The 20,235-nt window shown below is 40.2% G+C and overlaps 1 protein-coding gene across 1 annotated transcript in view; it reads left to right on the forward strand.

Moving 5' to 3' along the window:
- Nucleotides 1-20,235, forward strand: part of EPHX4 (epoxide hydrolase 4) — a 118,070-nt gene that overhangs the window by 62,208 nt on the left and 35,627 nt on the right. The window contains exons 3-4 of the mRNA XM_089668934.1: nucleotides 1,699-1,856; nucleotides 10,401-10,529. Coding sequence (XP_089525060.1) covers nucleotides 1,699-1,856; nucleotides 10,401-10,529 — 287 coding nt within the window. The remainder of the gene's footprint in view (nucleotides 1-1,698; nucleotides 1,857-10,400; nucleotides 10,530-20,235) is intronic.

Below are 20,235 nucleotides of genomic sequence, written 5' to 3' on the forward strand. Positions count from 1 at the left end.
CAAGTATGAGGTGGGATTATAGTTCTTACCCAGGTTTTATATATCTACTATATATTCCTTTATATATAGATCTTTATTATATTTGGAATATATTTATTTGTATTTTCTGCAAGTATTTTCCCCTTTAAGAGGAGTGTTCCTTGTTACATCAGGACAGTCATATGCAATATATTAGAATAACATTAGTAATAATATGTGTAGTGGGGCTATAGTCCCCACCTACAGTAGGTCATTTACTTTAATTTATGCATTATTTTTATTTTTATTACTATTTTGTTTTTGTGGTTTCCTGAATGTACTTATTCTTATATAATATTTGGGGGTGTTTCCCCTTTAAGAAGATTGGTCCTTTGGTACATCATGAAAATATATGTATTTTATTAGAGTTTATTAGTATCAAAATGCCTGTTAGCCCGCTGGTACTGGAACACTTATTGTACTCAGCAATGTTGCAGGTTAGTGGTTGTAGATCATTTGTGACATTGGTTGCAACAAACAAGGGTGTAGTCTCTGCACACTAATTAGACTAGCAACTGTAAGGTTGCTACCTTCTCCAAAATGGTAGATTTTGCACTTCCTGAGGACGATCTGAGATTGAAATGCCTTGAGGTTTGATGACGCAACTTCCACCGATGTCACATCTGTCCTGTGGAACGCACTCCACTCTGAGCAACCACCAGAGCGGCATCCATTTTTTTTTCAAGTGTATTAGCAACAAGGTACACCAAGTGCCGGGACACAGGCACTTTATTTGTGAGTGTATTTCTTTCAGATATTCCCCTGAATAAAGGTTAAGTGGTTTTACACTATGAAATGTTCCTTTTTGTTTCTTTATATATGGTAACATATTGCATAACCTGCTTTTGGAGGAGAGGAGAGAGTGGTCTTGAAGCTTGTCTATTATCAACCATAGTCTCATCCTAAGAAGAGGTGGTTATTCGGTTCACTGGGATAGTCCCAAAAGCGTGTATGACCTCTAGAGATAGATGGTTATTGGATGACGGTGAGTGTCAGTCCATGTGGGGCACTATTTTTGAGCACGGTGGAGCACCTCTCATGCGGTTTGGAGATATACAATCAAGATACTAAAAGTTGAATACCAGCACTTTGCACCCATTTCATTGGTGTGGGACTGAATGATATTGAACTTTATGTTGATTATTTATACTGTTTTATGCACATAGTATGCGCGGTCCATATGGTTATACTGACAGGTGATATAATCCATCACTACTCTATCCAAAAATGAGGATGGTAAGTGTAAAACTATGTAAATTAGAGTAGGAGACCACTCACTCTTAAGTTTTGCCACCGCAGACCCAGGATTATGTGACATTTCCACAAACAGTGAGGCATTTGGTAATTCACATTTCAAGATAGTAGGTGAAGGCTTACTCACACGGGCGCAGAGGCCGACAGAGCACGCAAGAACTGTTTATTTATGAGTCTGGAGTGGTATAGAGCTGCATGCAGGCAGCCTATGTTAGTCAGTGGAGACATGTGCTGTATGGACTTGCCTGCCCATCTGAGTTTTGCAGGCTTGCAGAGATGGGTAGATGGAACTGTATTGCTTTTTAGAATTATTTGTTGGGTTAGTTTTAAGTAACATATAACATCTTTTTGGATACTGAAAATAAATGATGCTCTGGTCTATTAGCATCATTACTTATATTTCTTATGTTTCTCTTCTGAATGCAGGTATTCTTGGCGCCATCAACTGCGGGAGTTTAAGCGTGAATATCGTGTGGTGGCTCTTGATTTAAGAGGATATGGGGAAACAGATGCTCCTTCTTGTAAAGATAATTACAAACTAGACTACATCATTGTGGATGTTAAAGAAATTTTAGACTCTTTAGGTAAGAGAAACAAAACAGCTCTATTGTTCATAGGACTGCCTTCACATAAGAATATATTATATTTTATAGGAAACTTCATTTTAAAATGAACCAGTCCCCTCGGGGCATTTGTGATAAACTGAATTTCCATTCCTGTTCTTGAATTGTTTGCATAGTACAATCTTACTTCTCAGAGATGACTTTGTTTATGGCTTTACTTGCATTTGCATTTACTTACATTGAAAAACTAGCATGTGAAGATACTGTTTTAATGTCCAGAAGCAAAATGAGTTGGTCAGTTGCTGGGCTGGGTGGTTGGGTAGTTGAATATTTATCATAGGCTTTGGCATCGGGTGGCAGGACAACAAAGGCTGACACAGCTACATCATATCTCTGACTGTCAGATTTACTAAAGGGTCCTCATTTCAGCTACACCCAGTAGCTGCTGATGTTGAAATGTGGTGACTTCAAGAGGGGAGATTCTATTTTTTGAAAAGTCTCTTTTAGAACAGCAAAACCCTTTAATAGACTTAAATGTTTTTGATATAGAGAAGGAATTCAGCTTAGTCAACCTTTCATATGGTTCCTTTACCTTGTAAAATCAGTGATATTTAATAGGGTAATGGGGTCCTGGAAACACGTATTAATAGAAATGAATTTTAGCAGCTGGTAAGCTCTGTGCTCTGTAATCTCCTTAGTGAAAGTCACCAGGGCCAGAATCATAAGAACAGAAGTCATGATGGCTGATGTTCACATCATACCTGACCTGGATTCCTCCCCGAAGTATATGTTTAATGGCTACATATTAAAGAGGATAGATCACAACTATACAGCCTTGAACAAAATGGCACAAATGAGCTATCAGTTCTAAAACTGCCTAAATTATTTGGACCTGACTGTGTGCCAAAATTCTACAGTAACAGAATAGGGTGTTTAAATATAGCAGCTGCAAAACAATGCCAAAGATACAAAAGGAATTTCAAAATTACAAAAACGATTGGTCCATTGCCTCAATATTGAAACAATTCATTTTCAGAATTTGTTTCATATCTTCGGAATTCCTTTTGTATTTTCAGAATAGCTGGCTGTTAAGGTGTGCCGCCTGCGTCCTTAACAACAATGACTCATCTGTTGTCAGCGGGATTCTTCACTGACAGCAAAATGTAAGCAAAACAACTGCCGTTTACAAAAAACAAAACATCATGGGGGTAACCCTCCAATCTATACCAAGCCTTTGGGATCTGGTATGGATTTTAAGGGAAACCCCACGGGACCGCTGCAAACTGTCGGGTTGGCTCCTGACTGAGAAGAGAGGGAACATCTGTTCCTCGCCCTCCTCTGTGACGTATGACTCTCCATAAAGAGAACCTATCACTGCTCCAGTTATCACAAGGATGTTGTTCATCTCTTGTGATAGCAATAAAGTTTTTTACCAAAAATAAATAATGTTTAATAATAAAATTAAATTAATTTTAAAAAATCAGTGATTGCACCACACATGTGAGGTATCACTGCAAACATCAGAGTGAAAGCAATAATTCTAGCACCAGATCTACTATTTAACTATAAACTTGTGACCTGTAAAGGCTTATAAAGTGTTGCCTATGGAGATTCATAGGTGTAGCGCTACCCTCTTGAGAGCTGCTGACTTTGGGTCCCCCATTACATCCCGCACAGCCAGGCAACACACATTTTCCACTTGCATCAAGAAACAGTCCATGGGCTTGTTTTTTTAGTTTTATTAGGGTATGTAACTTGGATAGGGTAAAAGGGTTATAGGATGCCCAATTTGATTGCAGAATAACAATCTGAAGACAACTTCTTTCTCTAGAAAATGTTAAAAGTTTCCTGTAGAGCCCTCCAGCCCTGACCTGAAGTAACCCTCTTACTAATACCCAGGCTTCTAGCAAGCCATTAACTACTCTCAACAACTATATACACCAGATGCCATGGGTAACAGAGTACAGTGTAGCACATATTTTCCTGAAATTAACAGGTTGAATTAAAGAACAGTTCTTGATCCCTGATGCTGTTGGGTGACTGAGAAATATTTGTAATCCACATGAATAGGGCAGCCCGCCATAGTTGCTACAGGCAATGGCATGCACAGCAACAGTACAGTCCTCACTGAAATGAGCAGGTTGAAGATTAGCACATTCTTTAACGCCAGTTACCAGCTGAGCAGCAGGAAGACGTTCAAACTTCCCAGAAATGCACGGGCTGGGCAAGGTTGCCACGGGCGACAGCACAAGTATTGGCATACTTTGGCAAATATACACAGTTCCAGAAAGCAGGTAGCACAGCACATCTCCTCTCTGGCTTGTTTGTCTAGGGCTTTGGCAGCTTCCCTTCGGTTCCTTACCAGGGGTTGCTATGGGCAACTGCTATGCAGGTCAAGGGGATCCCAGACGAGAAACCCCACATGTATCACTACCCTCTTGAGAGCCGTTGGCTTTGGGTCCCCCTTTACTTACTGCACAGTCAGGCAACACGCATTTTCCACTTGCATCCAGAAACAAGAAACAGTCTATAGGCTTGTGTTTTTGGTTTTATTAGGGAATTTAACTTGGATAGGCTAAAAGGGTATGGGATGCCTGATTTATTTATTTATTTCAGGCACTTATATAGCGCCGTCAATTTACGCATATATATTGTACATTCACATCAGTCCCTAACCCTCAAGGGGCGTACAATCTAAGGTCCCTAACTCACATTCATATACAAGGGCCAATTGAGACATGATCCAATTAACCTACCAGCATGTCTTTGGAGTGTGGGAGGAAACCAGAGTACCCGGAGTAAACCCACGCAGGCACAGGGAGAACATGAAAACTCCAGGCAGGAGGTGCCATGGCTGGGATTTGAACCAACAACCCTAGTACTGCCAGGTGGAAGTGCTAACCATTTAGCCACTGTACTGCCCGTAGATTTGATTGCAGAATAACAATTTGAGGACAACTTCCTTCACTAGAAAATGCTACAACAATGGCATATGAATGACTATGGTCCAGCCGACACCCTGACAGTCTCTTTAGTGAAGTACAGCAACTTGCAAGAGCTCTGAGTCTGCTTAAATGGATTTTTAGCAAAGTCCCAACTTGTAAGAGCTCTAAGTCCCCTAAGTGAACAAAATACCATCCCTCCTGGCTATGGTATCTGATCACAGAACTGGGGATTGGTAAGTTATGCACTGTCTCCTGAAGATTTGCCAGAGCTTGCATCCAGCAGACTTCTCTGTTCTAGAACCTGGGGGTGTAGAGGTTCTCACACTGTCCTTGTCCTGCAGCGGTGGATAGAACTGCTTTCAGTCCTCTGTAGTTGGGCTGGTTGCTCTCCAAGCTTGGCAGGCTGTAATTCCCCAGTAGACTGTAGGGCAGTGGAGCTCCCTCCTTCAATTTTCCTTCTCCAGCCTCCAGTCTGGAAGCAAGACCCCCATTCTCTGGGGCCCTCTCTCAGTCTACACAGCAGCACCTCTCAGCACTCCATCTTCCCCCGACTCCCTTGATGGCTAGGCTCTATCATATTTATGGTCTGCCACCCTGTCAGGCCTCCTGCTAGAGATTGGCCAGACTCCCATAAATATGCAGATCAGCCCCTCCTTACCTCTGCCTACTGACTTCTAGAAGTTTCTTCAAGTTTCTAGAGCAGGGGGAGGTACCAGAGGACTGACCTGTAGAACCCTGCAGCCCTGACCTGAAGTAATCCTCTTACTAAAGCCTAGGCTTCTAGCAAGCCTCTAACTACTCTCAAGAACTATATACACCAGAAGGCGCTACATAGGTACTGTAGTTTTGTCACTATTTCTTAGGAGTGTGAAATTTTAAATCATGTTTCGTAACTGTTTACTCAGTGTAGCATAATTTTTTATATTTTACCAAAAATTTGGCATCATAATGTATTTGTGTGCACTAAAGTGCATTTAAGTGTATTTTTACATAAACAATTGCGATAACCACAATTTGTATTTGCGCTCAGAAAATATATTGTGCTTGTAATTTTCTTGCAAAAAACTTTCATTTTAACATGTATGTGAAAAATGTCAAAAATGGCCTGGACAGAAAAAGTGGTTAAAGTGATTGTAAAGTAAATTTTCTTTTTAACCACTTGCCCTCCAGAGGATTTACCCCCCTTCCTGACCAGGCCATTTTTTTGCATTACGGCGCTGCGTTACTTTGACTGAAAATTGCAACGCTGCACCCAAATGAAATTTACTTCCTTTTTCCCCATGAATTTAGCTTTCTTTCGGTGGTATTTGATCGCCTGTGCGTTTTTTTTTTGCGCTATAAAAAAAAACCTGACAATTATGAGAAAAAAAACAATATTTTTGACTTTTTGCTATTAAACATGTCCAGTAAAAAAAATTAAAAAAAACAAATTTTGTCATAACTTTAGGCCAAAATGTATTCTGCTACATGTCTTTGCTATAAAAAATTCCAACACGTGCAAATTAATTGGTTTACAAATGGAGGTATATACAGTATTTCACAAAAGTGAGTACACACCTCACATTTTTGTAAATATTTTATTATATCTTTTCATGTGACAACACTGAAGAAATGACACTTTGCTACAATGTAAAGTAGTGAGTGTACAGCTTGTATAACAGTGTAATTTTTTATTATTTTTTTAATTTTTACTAGTAATGGCAGTGATCAGCGACTTATAGATGGACTGCTGGGCATTCTGACACTGGGGGGAACTGACTTGGTGTCACTGCCATCCCCAGTGACACCAACACAGTAATCAGTGCTAATAAAATGCACTGACACTGTACTAATGGCACTGGGCAGGAAGGGGTTAACACGTGGGGTGATCAAAGGGTTAACTGTGTGCTGGGTGTGTTTTACTATAGGGCTGTGTCTGTGTGCTTCACTGCAAGCACACTGCCATGCAAAGCAGTGTGCAGGAGCTGACGGGAGAGAACTGATTTGTTTACAAGCAGTTCTCCCCGTCGGAAATGCTCGTCAATCACCGGCCAGAACCCGGTGATTGACAGCCGAGGCCATGAATGGAGGCATGGGTAGGGCGCATGCCCCCTTACCCGGGTATATATAAGTGATTTTGCACACCCGTGCTGCCCTGTAGCAGTACTTCTGCTATAGGGCGGATGGGAAGTAACAAACATGCCATATTTACCTGCTCTGTACAAACTGCAAACCCGAACCTCCTCTTCTCAGGTTCCTCGCCGATGTTCCTTGCTCCTCCTCTTCTCTGTAGTATAGGAAGAAGGGAATGTATTATGGTAAAATATGCTTAGACTTTAGAACCGGTTTAAATACTGTACCCGCCAATTTACAGCTATCAGTCATTTGTAGCTAGGTGGTCTAGTTAGTTAGATCAGTACTGTTCTGACGTGATAGCTAGTACATTTTGGGAGGAGAGGGGGCATAACTGATTGCTACTGCTGTGTTTTATTGCATTTGCTGGATATTAGAACTTAGCACAGGTAGGATTTGTCAGGCAGGGATTTGTACTGTATAGCTGTACCAGCACAGAATTGCAATGTTGGAAACTACTGTAACAGTTCATTGCCATGTGAGGCCTATCATACAGCATTTACAGTATACTACATTAAAACAAGCAGGCAGTTGGACTGCTAAATTTGATTAATTTAGCTTTTGCCTATCATTACAACTCTGTGTTGCTGTTGTTAAACAAAAAAACACACACAACTTAGGGTGTCTATTTTATAGTTACATAGTCCATCCAATTATAAAAAGGAGCCTATAATTTCTTTATTTTCTGACTCATTTGTCACAATAAGTTAGTGCTGCAGTTATAAAAAACAAAACAAAAAAGAGTTCACAACTTTGTGTGTCTACAATTGTAGTTAGAATATATCCAGTTATAAAGGGAAACTGTCCTTTTTGGTTGTATATCTGTTTGAATTGTGCCAACTTAGTACTGTTGGGAAAAAAATAAAGTACACAATTTTTACACCTCATCTCTATCAAAATGAAGCATGTTTGGATCTCAAATGACTTCCACCCCCCCCCCCCCCCCCGATAGACTCCAGTGAGTGCAGCATGCTGAGAGTCTATGGGGGACATTTACTAAACCTGGAGGTGCAAAATCTGGTGCAGCTCTGCAGAGAAACCAATCAGCTTCGAGGTTTAATTATCAAAGTTTAATTGAACAAGATGAAGTTAAAAGCTGATTGGTTACATGCACAGCTGCACCAAATTCTGAGTGCTCCAGTTTTAGTAAATTTCCCACTTTGTGTTAGGACCTGGATCTGAAACAATGATCTTTGCTGTGCCTGGCAGTAGCTCTTTTTGCCTCCCAAGATGTTAGACAACTCCCTGCCTGATCTCTTGGACAAAGTTTAATTTCTATCTTGTTTATGGTGAACTTTGAACTCCTTCTTCCTCCCATGAACTTCCTATTTAAGCCATGCATTTGCATTTCCTGTTTGCCAGATTGTGCTCTTCCGCGACCAATATCATGCGCTTTAGTCTCTTGCTGCCATCCACATCTTTATTACCATTCATTACCAACTTTTGGCTTGTTCCACCACTGCGTGTTTGCAAGATCCCAGCCCACAGCCACTTGCTACCAACCTTTGGCTTGTTTATTGACTACGCTTCTGCTTGATTTCTACCGGCTACCACCACACCCCAACTTGCTCACCTCCTGGTTGGATGATTCTGAAGACCACAACCTGGCTGTAGCATACAGCAAAACCTATTTACACCATAAGGAGTTCTGGTGAAGACCGGTTAGTGCTTAGACCCCATGCATCGGATGAGCCCACGTCACCTGTCAGGGGAATCTGTTAGTGTATTTATCCTTCTGGTTTCTGTGTGAGCTTTTCCAATGCTATAGCCACTGGCCTCCAATCTTGACCCATAATCGTGACGCTTTGTTTATGTCAGAGTATATATTTACAAACTCTGCTTTCTAGGTAGCGGCCTTGCTGTTAACATTATTGCCATTGTATTCTTCTCACTACATAGTATCTGTAATCAACATAATTAAAAATTAAAGTAGAACTATAGGCAAAACTTTTTTTAATTTTAGATTATAACCCTAGTCAGATTTTTTTTCCCATCTGTGTTCCATTTCAGAGATTTCCTTTCACTTCCTGTCCCATAGCCAAACAGGAAGTGAGAGGAAATTTCTGCAAATGAAGGAAGTCCCTTGGGGACCTCAGGTCAACAGAACTTGTGTCCCCATTGGAAGATTTCCCTCTCTTACTTTTCAGAGGACAACCCAAAATTTGGGATTATCTTTTACTTTCACGTTCAAGGGTAAACAGGACAAAGAGACAGGGAGAATCTCCCTAATGGAGGAACAGACAGCAATAAAAACTGAAAGTGGTTCTAATACCTCTCCACTCTATCCAAAAACTAAAAAAAAAAGGTTCTGCCTTTAGCTATACTTTTATAGTGCTGGGCTGGGCACCAACCCCATTGCCAGCCTAACCAAATCTTGGCATAGCTTCCCTCTCCTCCTTCCAAACCACCATACTCCTGCTGAAGCTCTCATTTTTAGATGTCTGGACAGATGCCTATTGATAGGTCCAGTTCTGCTTCTAGATTGCTAACTTTTGTACAACTACTAAGAAAACAACCTTTCTGTCCACTGAAAATGTGGATGCACAGCTTATACCACTTGCTAAACGTACACCAGTTGATACTAATACTACAAAAAAAAACTTTTAACTTGACTGACATTTCTTTAAAACATGAGTATTTTAAAAAATTGTTGACATAAAATGCAATGTAGGCACTTCCAACAAACAACGTTGCTGTTTGGAGTGGCAGAAATTAACCTTAGTGATTCTGTTGCAATGTTAACAGCATTAAGGGACCCCACAATGCTTTATGTTAAAAGATTTGCATCTTTCTCATGCTGCCCTTGAATCTGGAAAAAATATCCACTTCCCACTGCTGTCCACATTTTTCTCAGACCTGTTCCGCAGAGATTTGATGTGTCCTATGCTATTTAGTTGCAGCTTCCCTCCAGAGGCTGGAACACACCACCAGAATTTTTCTCCTTTGACTTCAGTGAGGTTTTGATTCAATTCCTTCCAAAATTTTAACCTGTTCAACCGAACTGCCCTCAATTCAAACAGAGGATTATTTCAGCAACACCAGTCATAAGATACAGCAGCAAGTCAACACAAGAAAAGATCATCTGAAACTGAACCCCGAAGCCTATAGATGAACATATCCACCATCTGTTGCGTAATATCTTCATGTATGTACTGGGATCAGCACACTGTGTTTCCATACATCTCAGTTACCATTACACTTTGGTGTAAGCATGTTGCAAAAATTTTCCTTTCCTGTGCTTTTGACGCAGTCATGTTCACCCCTACTATGTGCAATTAGTCCCTGGATTGGTCACGTCATTTGCGTAACTCAGGGTTCGTAAGAGCAAAGAAAAATCAGAAATCAATTCATAACCAGAACTGCAGAGCAGTCTTTTTGGCAGGTTCTATAGTGCACTAAATTCATACAAGGCCTGATTTGTAGAATGACTGCACTTCAGATATTATGTGTGCCTGCCCACTACAGTGCCATATGTCTAGCTATCAATATGTTACCTTTTGTCTTTCAGGTTATTCCAAATGTGTCCTTATTGGCCATGACTGGGGTGGGATGATTGCATGGTTAATTGCCATATGTTATCCAGAGATGGTCACCAAGCTTATAGTTCTGAGTTTTCCCCATCCAACTGTTTTTACAGGTGAGTTTTAAAAGTACATCAATTTCTTTCCACTAGATATACTATTAACAAACTGTATATTTTAAACATTGTATTTCTTTTAATTTTAAAAATACAAATTATCTATAACCTGGAGTAAAATTATACACAAAAGTACAGAACCATATTACAAAGTATTTACCTGCACCTGATTACCTGTACCATCATTAACTAAAAAACATAACATGACGTAACCTAATACCTGACAATATTAAATGTATGGGCATAATGTATGTCAAACCCATAATATATACAGCTGTCCCACTAATGTAAGTTGACATTTTGTTTTGAAATGTAATCTGTTGTTTAAAGAGCGCCTTTCAGAGGTAGAAGTAGCTTCACACTTTTCTGTAGATATAGCATTAAGACTTGGCATACGTCTATGCTTGAGCTGGAACTCACAGTGGCTTTTTATTTTAATTAGGCTTAAGAACTGCTAGCCAGATGTAAAAATTATGCATTTTCAAGATGCTCAGTGAAACAGCTTATTTGCCCTTAGCATGTAGGTCATTTCTGTCCTTGCATTCAATTTGTGCAAATGGCTGCCCCATTAACTAAACCACTATGCTTTTTGATATCCCTATTTCCTTATAGTTGTGAATCTGAGCCTTTAAAAATTCAAGGTGGTATACTTTTTCAATCAGTACTGTATATTTGACACCAGTATATTTCAACACTATAAGATAATGGTGCAGAATTGTTAATGTTGAGCACTGATAGACCTGGGGCCCTATACGACAGCTTTCAGGAAATAATTTAGGGTTAAGGATTTGGTTAAAGACTAGGTTAAGGTTTGTGCGTCTGATCTGGTTGCTTTTATTCTCTGTACATATATATATATAAACAAAGGAATACTACAAAAATAATCACAGGCAACATTATATATTCATCACTCCTGCCTTTCTATTGCATATAAAGACATCCAGACAGGTTATCTTGGGTAACCAAGAAGATTATGGGTCCCTAAGGGATGAAGAAGGGGGGGCGGAAAGAGAGAAATGGTCATCTAAACTTAGTAGATGAAGGGAAAGGAACAAAATAAAAGGGGAAAAAATTGCCCTGGAAGAAAATGCCATACCCTTTCTACCACCTCCACACACCTGCCAACTTAACTGAAAACTCTGAAAATATCTGATACACGGGATGATTTACTAAAGGCAAAGAGACTGTGCTGTCCTACTAATGGTTAGTTGGCAGCTAGCTAACTAAACTGTGACTAGTTCTGTAAAACCACAATACAATAACATAAAGTTACAATATGCTTGTAAAAATGTCTCTCACAAATGCATACAATGAACACATTTCTTGCAAACAAATCACATTGAACACATTTAAATGTGATCAGGATATATATGTGACTTTAACAAACACAACAAATTAACTTACATGCATATGTGTATCAAAGGGAGAATGGAGGAGACCTTCACTGGTGTTCTTCGGGAAGCTAAAATAGCTGCAGTGGTAGATGGGAAATCTTTATGAAAAATACACTCCCTATTCTTGTTGAAAGGCATAATAAAACAGATAAAGTTGCAGGGAACACCCAATAGATGGCTCCTTACCAGGGGTGGACTGACCATTTGGAAACTCGGGCACTGCATGAGGGCCCAGGGTCAGTAGGGGGCCCCATGGGATGCCCCTGATACCTTTTTCATAGGCTTTTTTGCGTTTTGGCAAGGACACAGGGGCCCCATGATCCCATAGACTGTTCACTTTGTAATGGATTTTTCCCTTGCATAATGATCGTGATGAAAGTTCACTTTGCAAAAAATATCTAATCATATAATATTTTTTCTTGCACATGATTGAAAAATGGAAGTCAGCAAAGCTTCACCTCATTCACTGAGCTAAGGGAAAATTCCCTTGCAAAGTAAATAGCCTACAGTATTTGTCTTTTGTACATCAACCCGATGGTGCCCAAGCTTTTTTAAATAGTTTGTTTATCCAAGAGAATGCTCCATGGTCAATGAGACTGCATTCTTAACTAGGTGCAACGGTATAGTAGAGTGTTTTTAAGAGTATTGTATTGCAATTTTAGTTCCCAAAAATTTTTTGGAGAGATCAATAAAGGTTAGCGGTTGCCCACTATTTTAGCAGATACCAATGTGTGAAAACTTCCACTAAAGATACATATAAGGCTACCACTTCTTCCTCTATATCTGTATTCCACCTTAGCATGTACAGATCTTGGTGGAAGAGGCAGTGAATATAGAATATATAGTGTAAATCCTTTGACCCCCTGGGAACCATCACATAGATTGTCATACTGTTAAAGGGGAGTTGTCCTCTTCTATAGCTTTCAAACCTATAAAAAAGTATGGGATTTACTGCCATTGAAAGAGGTTTAGGATACAAAGAAAACAAACAGAGGACCAGCCTAGTGCATTATCGTAAAAAAACATTTATTGAAATGATATAAAATAGGTATCGTACTCACAATTGACATATGTCAAAGGCACATCACAAAGAACAGCACTGTCCAATCCACACTACATGTCAATCCGCAATGGGAACCCTGGGCTTCCAACAGGCTAATGCGTTTCGAGGACTTAACCTCTTCCTCAGGTAGTAAACAGATGTGATTACTAGTGATCTGTGATTGGCTACAGCTAATCACATAGCAGGGTGATGTGATTGGACCAGGTATCATGTGATACCTGTGGCCCTATCACAGCTCACTGGTATCACATAGTGATCACATGATCCCTGGGTTGCTCAAAGTGGCCAGGTACTGGGAGCCACAATGCTTCCAGTGGACACAACGGGGGGAGGCGTGCTGCTCGCTCCAATGGGCGTGTGGCCCACTCCTAAACCTGTGCAGGCGGAATGAATTACATGTACATGATCCAGACTGTACATGCCATCCGCCTGCAGTAAATGTACTGTGATCAGTCGGCAAGTGGTTAAATGCAAACTCTTCTTGTCTTGATAAGACTTCTCCATCCCAAGGACAATAACATATATACAACTTTGGGAAAAACTCTGACCTTATGCCTTAATAGTATTTAACCATACTGTACAGTTCTATATACTGTACGTATGTATTCATATTCATATATTGGTTGCATATATATATATATATATATATATATATATATATATATATATGCCTTGAAAAAGTATTTACACCCCTTGAAATTTTCCACATTTTGTCATGTTACAACCAAAAATGTAAATGTATTTTATTGGGATTTTATGTGATAGACCAACACAAAGTGGCACATAATTGTGAAGTGGAAGGAAAATGATAAATGGTTTTAAAATTTTTTACAAATAAATTTCTAAAAAGTGTGGCGTGCATTTGTACTCCAATACTCCGATGCCCCTAACTAAAATCTTGTGGTACCAATTGCCTTCAGAAGTCATCGAATTAGTAAACAGAGTCCACCCATGTGTAATTTAACTACTTGCCCTTCAGAGGATTTACCCCCTTTCCTGACCAGGCCGTTTTTTTTGCGATACGGCGCTGCATAATTTTAACTGAAAATTGCGCGGTCATGCAACGCTGCACCCAAATTAAATTTACTTCCTTTTTCCCACAAATAGAGCTTTCTTTTGGTGGTATTTGATCGCCTGTGCGTGTTTTAGTTTTTGAGCTAGAAATAAAAAAATTACTAACAATTTTGAGAAAACAACAATATTTTTGACTTTTTGCTATTAAACATGTCCAGTAAAAAATTTTAAATATCAAATTTCTTCATAAATTTAGGCCAACCTATATTCTGCTACATGTCTTTGCTATAAAAAATCCCAATACGTGTAAATTAACTGGTTTACGTGAAAGTTATAGCGCTTACAAATGGTGGTATATATACTGGAATTTGTTTTTTAATTATTTTTTTTACTAGTAATGGTGGTGATCAGCGACTTATAGCGGGACTGCAGGACTGCGGCAGGCATTCTGACACTGGGGGGAAATGGCTTGGTGTCACTGACATCCCCAGTAACACCAATACAGTGATCAATGTCAATAAAAAGCACACTGTACTAATGGCACTGGGCTGAAGGGGTTAACGTGGGGCAATCAAAGTGTTAACTGTGTGCTGTCTGCTGTTTTACAGTGTGCTGTGTGTGTGCTTTACACTGTAAGCACACTGCTTTGAATGGCTCTGCTATGCAGAGCCAATAACGCAGTGTGCAGGAGCTGACATGGGAGAGATCTGTGTTGTTTATACACAAGCCTGTCCCTTGTCGAAGATACTTACCGATCACCGGATACCAGCGAGGAATAACGGGCCGGGACCCTGTGATTGACAGCCGAGGCCGCGTGCCCCCTACCCATAACAGCAAAAGCACAAATATATACGTGATTTTGCACACCCGTGCTGCCCTGTAACAGTATTTCTGCTACAGGGTGGCGCAGAAGCGGTTAATCTCAGTATAAATACAGCTGTTCTGTGAAGCCCTCAGAGGTTTGTTAGAGAACATTAGTGAACAAACAGCATCATGAAGGCCAAGGAACACACCAGGCAGGTTAGAGATAAAGTTGTGGAGAAGTTTAAAGCAGGGTTAGGTTATAAAAAATATCCCAAGCTTTGAACATCTCATGGAGCACTATTCAATCCATCATCTGAAAATGGAGAGTATGGCACAACTACAAACCTACCAAGACATGGCCGTACACATAAACTGACAAGCTGGGCAAGGAGAGCATTAATCAGAGAAGCAGCCAAGATTCCCATGGTAACTCTGGAGGAGCTGCAGAGATCCACTGCTCAGGTGGGAACCTGTCCACAGGACAACTATTAGTCCTGCACTCCACAAATCTGGTCTTTATGGAAGAGTAGCAAGAAGAAAGCCATTGTTGAAAGAAAGCCATAAGAGGTCCTGTTTGCAATGTGCAAGAAGCCATGTGGGGGACACAGAAAACATGTGGAAGAAGGTGCTCTGGTCAGATGATACCAAAATTGACCTTTTTGACCTAAAATCAAAATGCTATGTGTAGTGGAAAACTAACACTGCACATCACCCTGAAAACACCATCCCCACCGTGAAACATGGTGGTGGCAGCATAATGTTGTGGGGATGCTTTTCTTCAACAGGAACAGGGAAGCTGGTCAGAGTTAATGGGAAGATGAATGCAAATACAGGGCAATCTTAGAAGAAAACCTGTTAGAGTCTGAAAAAGACTTGAGACTGTGGCAGAGGTTCACCGTCCAGCAGGACAACAACTCTATACAGCCAGAGCTACAATAGAAAGATTTAGATCAGGGGTGGGCAACTGTGGCCCTCCAGCTGTTGGTGAACTACTAGTCCCATCATGCCTCTGCCTTTGGGAGTCATGCTTGTAACTGTCAGTTTTGCAATGCCTCATGGGACTTGTAGTTCTACAACAGCTGGAGGGCCACAGTTGCCCACCCCTGGTTTAGATCAAACCATAGTCATGTGTTAGAATGGCCAAGTGAAATTCCTATTGAGAATCAGTGGCAAGACATGAAAATTGCTGTTCACAGACGCTCTCCATTCAATCTAAAAAGAACTTGAGATATTTTGCAAAGAAGAATAGTCAAAAATGTCCCTCTCTAGATGTGCAAAGCTGGTAGAGACATCCTTGCTGCTGTAATTGCAGCGAAAGGTGGTTCTACAAAGTATTGACTCAGGGGGGCTAAATACAAATGCACACCACACTTTTCAGAGATTTATTTGTAATAAAAATTGAAAACCATTTATCATTTCCCTTCCACTTCACAATTATGTGGCACTTTGTGTTGGTCTCTCACATTAAATCCCAATAAAATAAATTTATGTTTTTGGTTGTAACATGACAAAATGTGGAAAATTTCAAGGGGAATGAATACTTTTTCAAGGCACTGTATACAGTATATATATATATATTGTATTTCTTTTAAATCTATTTTAAAGTATTAGGTTAGATACAGGCAGACTCTTATTTATGGACCTATCAACTTAATTAATGTATGGTACATAGTCTTCCCATCTTAGACAGCTATTCACTTTAGACTAGACAGTACCAGTTTTTAATTAATTTCCTGTCAAAGTTGTTTTTCTACTCTAAGAATACCATTTTTATGGTAGTGCTCAAGAGTTCAACTTTAAATGTATATTGTCTATATTATAAAATCATATAGTAAACGTTTCTAGAGACTAATATCTATTGCTTAATATTGAAATAATAATAATAATACTACTAATAATAATATGAATAATAATTATATTATCAATAACACATATGCAAATGAATGTGAGTCATGTGAAATCCTACTACAGCGCCAGGCTTGTTCTCAGATAGGACATCCATCTACCTGTTGAGTTAAACTCTCTGCCATATTGTGTCATACTGCTGGCCTAAGGCCCACTCATGACATCCTCGTCCCGAGGCCTTAATATTTGAGAGTAAAGGAATGTCCACATAAAAATGCATTTTCCGCACTTTACTGTAAATCTTCCGTGACATATCATATTGACATATTAGCAGAATCCTCGGCGTGGTATGCCACATGCAAGGTTAGACATTCTGTTGCAGTCATTTCAGTGCAGAACTCGAGTACACATCTTTTAGGCTATCTTCCCTGTACACATCCATTCTTCTCCTTGGGTGCACCACAGAACTGGGACCTCTTCCCCATGTATGCCAACTCCACAGCAATTAGCTTCCATCACCAAGTCACCGAACCCACAGCTGAGGATTTGGGGGGGATAAAGGTTCTCTCATTAGTATACAAGTCTCTTCCCAATGTCCCTTTCATTGCTCTGCCCAGCTGGGTACACTCCCAGATGGCACACTTATTTCCAGGCTTCACCATGACTCACAACAAGGGACCCTGTCTAGGCCTCCATGGCTTTAAGCACTCCACTGCAGCACCTGCAGAAGAAGGTCAGGGGAGACAGGATGACTACAGCTACTCATGCCATGATCCATGCCACCTCGCCTGGGACTTCAGCCCTGCAAAGGTCCCTTTAGATCTGCAAGTGACTACATCTTGACAGCTCTGGGGTGTTTGACAACCCTGAGCTCCACCCACCACTAGCATTTATGGGCAATAACTCCACCTATTACATTACTAAAGGAGGGATTTATCCAAAGGGGGGGACTAACACCTAATTACAACTTTCCCTTTACCATGCTCTAATGGGAACAGAGCCATCTAGTGGCAGGCAAGCTAACTGCACTTGCCAACAGCATTAACAGAATTTAATTACATAGTAACATAAATTAAGTTGATTAGATATGTAAATGGTTCTTGTATTTTTTTTTCTTCCATATTTGCCTCTTTAAACATGGTTTAGTAGCTGTCTTTGGAAGGAGTTTAACCCCTTATTGAAGTGAAATACATCTACTTGGAAAGTCTTTGAAAAATACACTGCTTTTTGGAGCAATGTAATTCTTGACTGAAATATAAGGTTCTAGCAGAGAAAGATTTTGTCATGCAAAATACTAATTGTTTTTCTAGCTTCCCAAACTATACATACCTTCATTTCATCCAAACTCAATTCCATGTATCGCTGTTCGGCCAGACAATATTGGGCCCCTGGGCTTCCTGGTCCCATAGTTATGGTCTGGTCTACTATGGCTATAGTTAAACCCGTAGGCTGATGTCAGATGGAGGCTAGTGTCCCTTCTAGTCCCTAGTGTTTATTCTCAGTGGCAGAATCCCCTATCATCAGCATTAACCACTTGCCCTCCTGAGGATTTACCCCCCTTCCTGACCAGGCCATTTTTTGTGATACAGCTCTGCGGTATTTTAACTGAAAATTGCGCGATCATGCAATGCTGCACCCAAATTAAATTTACATTCTTTTTTTCCCACAAATGAAGCTTTCTTTCTGTGGTATTCGATCACCTGTGCGTTGTTTATTTTTGTGCTATAAACAAAAAAAGGCCGACAATTTTGAGAAAAAACAATATTTTTGCCTTTTTGCTATTAAACATGTCCAGTAAAGAAAAATTTAAAAAATCAAATTTCGTCATAAATTTAGTCCAAAATGTATTCTGCTACATGTCTTTGCTAAAAAAAAATCCCAATACTTGTAAATTAATTGGTTTACGTGAAAGTTATGGCGTTTACAAATGGCGGTATAGATACTGGAATTTTCTTTTTTACTCGTAATGGCGGCAATCAGCAACTTATAGCGGGAATGTGGTGGGCATTTTGACAATGGGGGGAACTGATTTGGTGTCACTGACATCTCCAGTGACACCAATACAGTGATCAGTGCTAATTAAAGCACTGACACTGTACTAATGACACTGGGCAGGAAGGGGTTAACATCTGGGGCGATCAAAGGGTAAACTGTGTACTGTGTGTGTTTACTAAGTGTGCAGTGTGCTGTTTTACTATGTGTGCTGTGTGTGTATTTCACTATGTGTGCTGTGTGTGTGTTTCACTGTATGCACACTGCTTTGTAGGGCTGTGCTATGCAGAGCCATACAAAGCAGTGTGCAGGAGCTGACAGTGGAGAGATCTGTGTTGTTTATAAACAGGTCTCTCCCCCATCGGAGATACTCGGCGATCACCATGTGGCGGCGAGTAATCATCGGCCCGGGACCTGGTGATTGACAGCCGAGGCCGTGAATGGAAGGTGATTTTGTGCACCCGTGCCGCCCTGTAGCAGTATTTCGGAACCGGTTAAAGAGCAACTTGACTTTTATTGAGAAAAAAATAATTCCCTCTAGGTGATCAATGTACATTGCAAAGGTTTTAACAAACGTTGTTGCAGATTTCTACCTGCTGAAGCAATAAAAACTAGTTATTTGTTCAGACTGATTCTGAATGGATCTGGTTCAATATAATCAACTGGTGTACTCTCAGTATTCTGATGAGAACGGTTGCAGTGTCTGCATCAACAAAAATCTGACTTGTATCATAGTGCAGACATCTGGGAAAATCAGTGAGCAAGTCACACAAGCAGGAAACGACATTAAGTGCTCATGTACACTGGGCATGTGGGAAACTCTTCTGACCACTGAAAACTCACTGCTTGAAAACGTAGGTTAAAAAATGTCAGTTTAGCCGCGTTTGCATACCGCGTTTATGCACGTTTGCATTTAGAAGTATTTTTAAAGATAACTTCAGGAGACCCTCCCAAATGCCCAGAATGCACTGAGAAATAGTAAGTAATTAACTATTTCAGACATTTTGAGAGAAATAGAGAGAGCAGAAGCAGAGAGAGCAGTATGTGTTGAGATTACCTGTCTTTTCTGGTTGTATTCACTATGGATCCCATCATGAGCATAATGCAGCACGTTCTACCATTTTTTCCTTCACGTGAAACCTGGAACTGACTATGCTGGTGTACTAGGTCCATTTGAATACATGGAAAACACTTTGCATGCATTTTTGTTGAAGAAAAAAGGCTCTGGACAGCATCTGGATATGGACCTGTCAAAAACACAAATGCTAGTAAACGCGGTTAACCGCGTTTACAAGCATTTACACACATTTACAAGCGTTTGGAAAGCCGATAAAGTCTACTCCTGAACACAACTTTGGTTCGTTCAAAAAAACGACTGTAAACTCAACTTCCTGTAAACGACTAGGTGTACATGGACACATGGGAAAACATAAAGGAGAGTTCAAGGGCTGCTGAAAAAAATGCTCAACAGCTCTTGAACGTCAGTTTAGCAGCTGCAGTGTACATGAGCCCTTAGGGGCATTTCATACACCAACTGTATACAAAACGCCTCCTGGTTGTCAAGTTTGAATGTGCATTGAATTTTGCAGAAAAT

This window comes from Staurois parvus, unplaced genomic scaffold (assembly GCF_062004578.1).
Source record: "Staurois parvus isolate SC_StPar_1 unplaced genomic scaffold, SC_StPar_1.0 ptg000066l, whole genome shotgun sequence".
Taxonomy (NCBI): Eukaryota; Metazoa; Chordata; class Amphibia; order Anura; family Ranidae; genus Staurois; species Staurois parvus.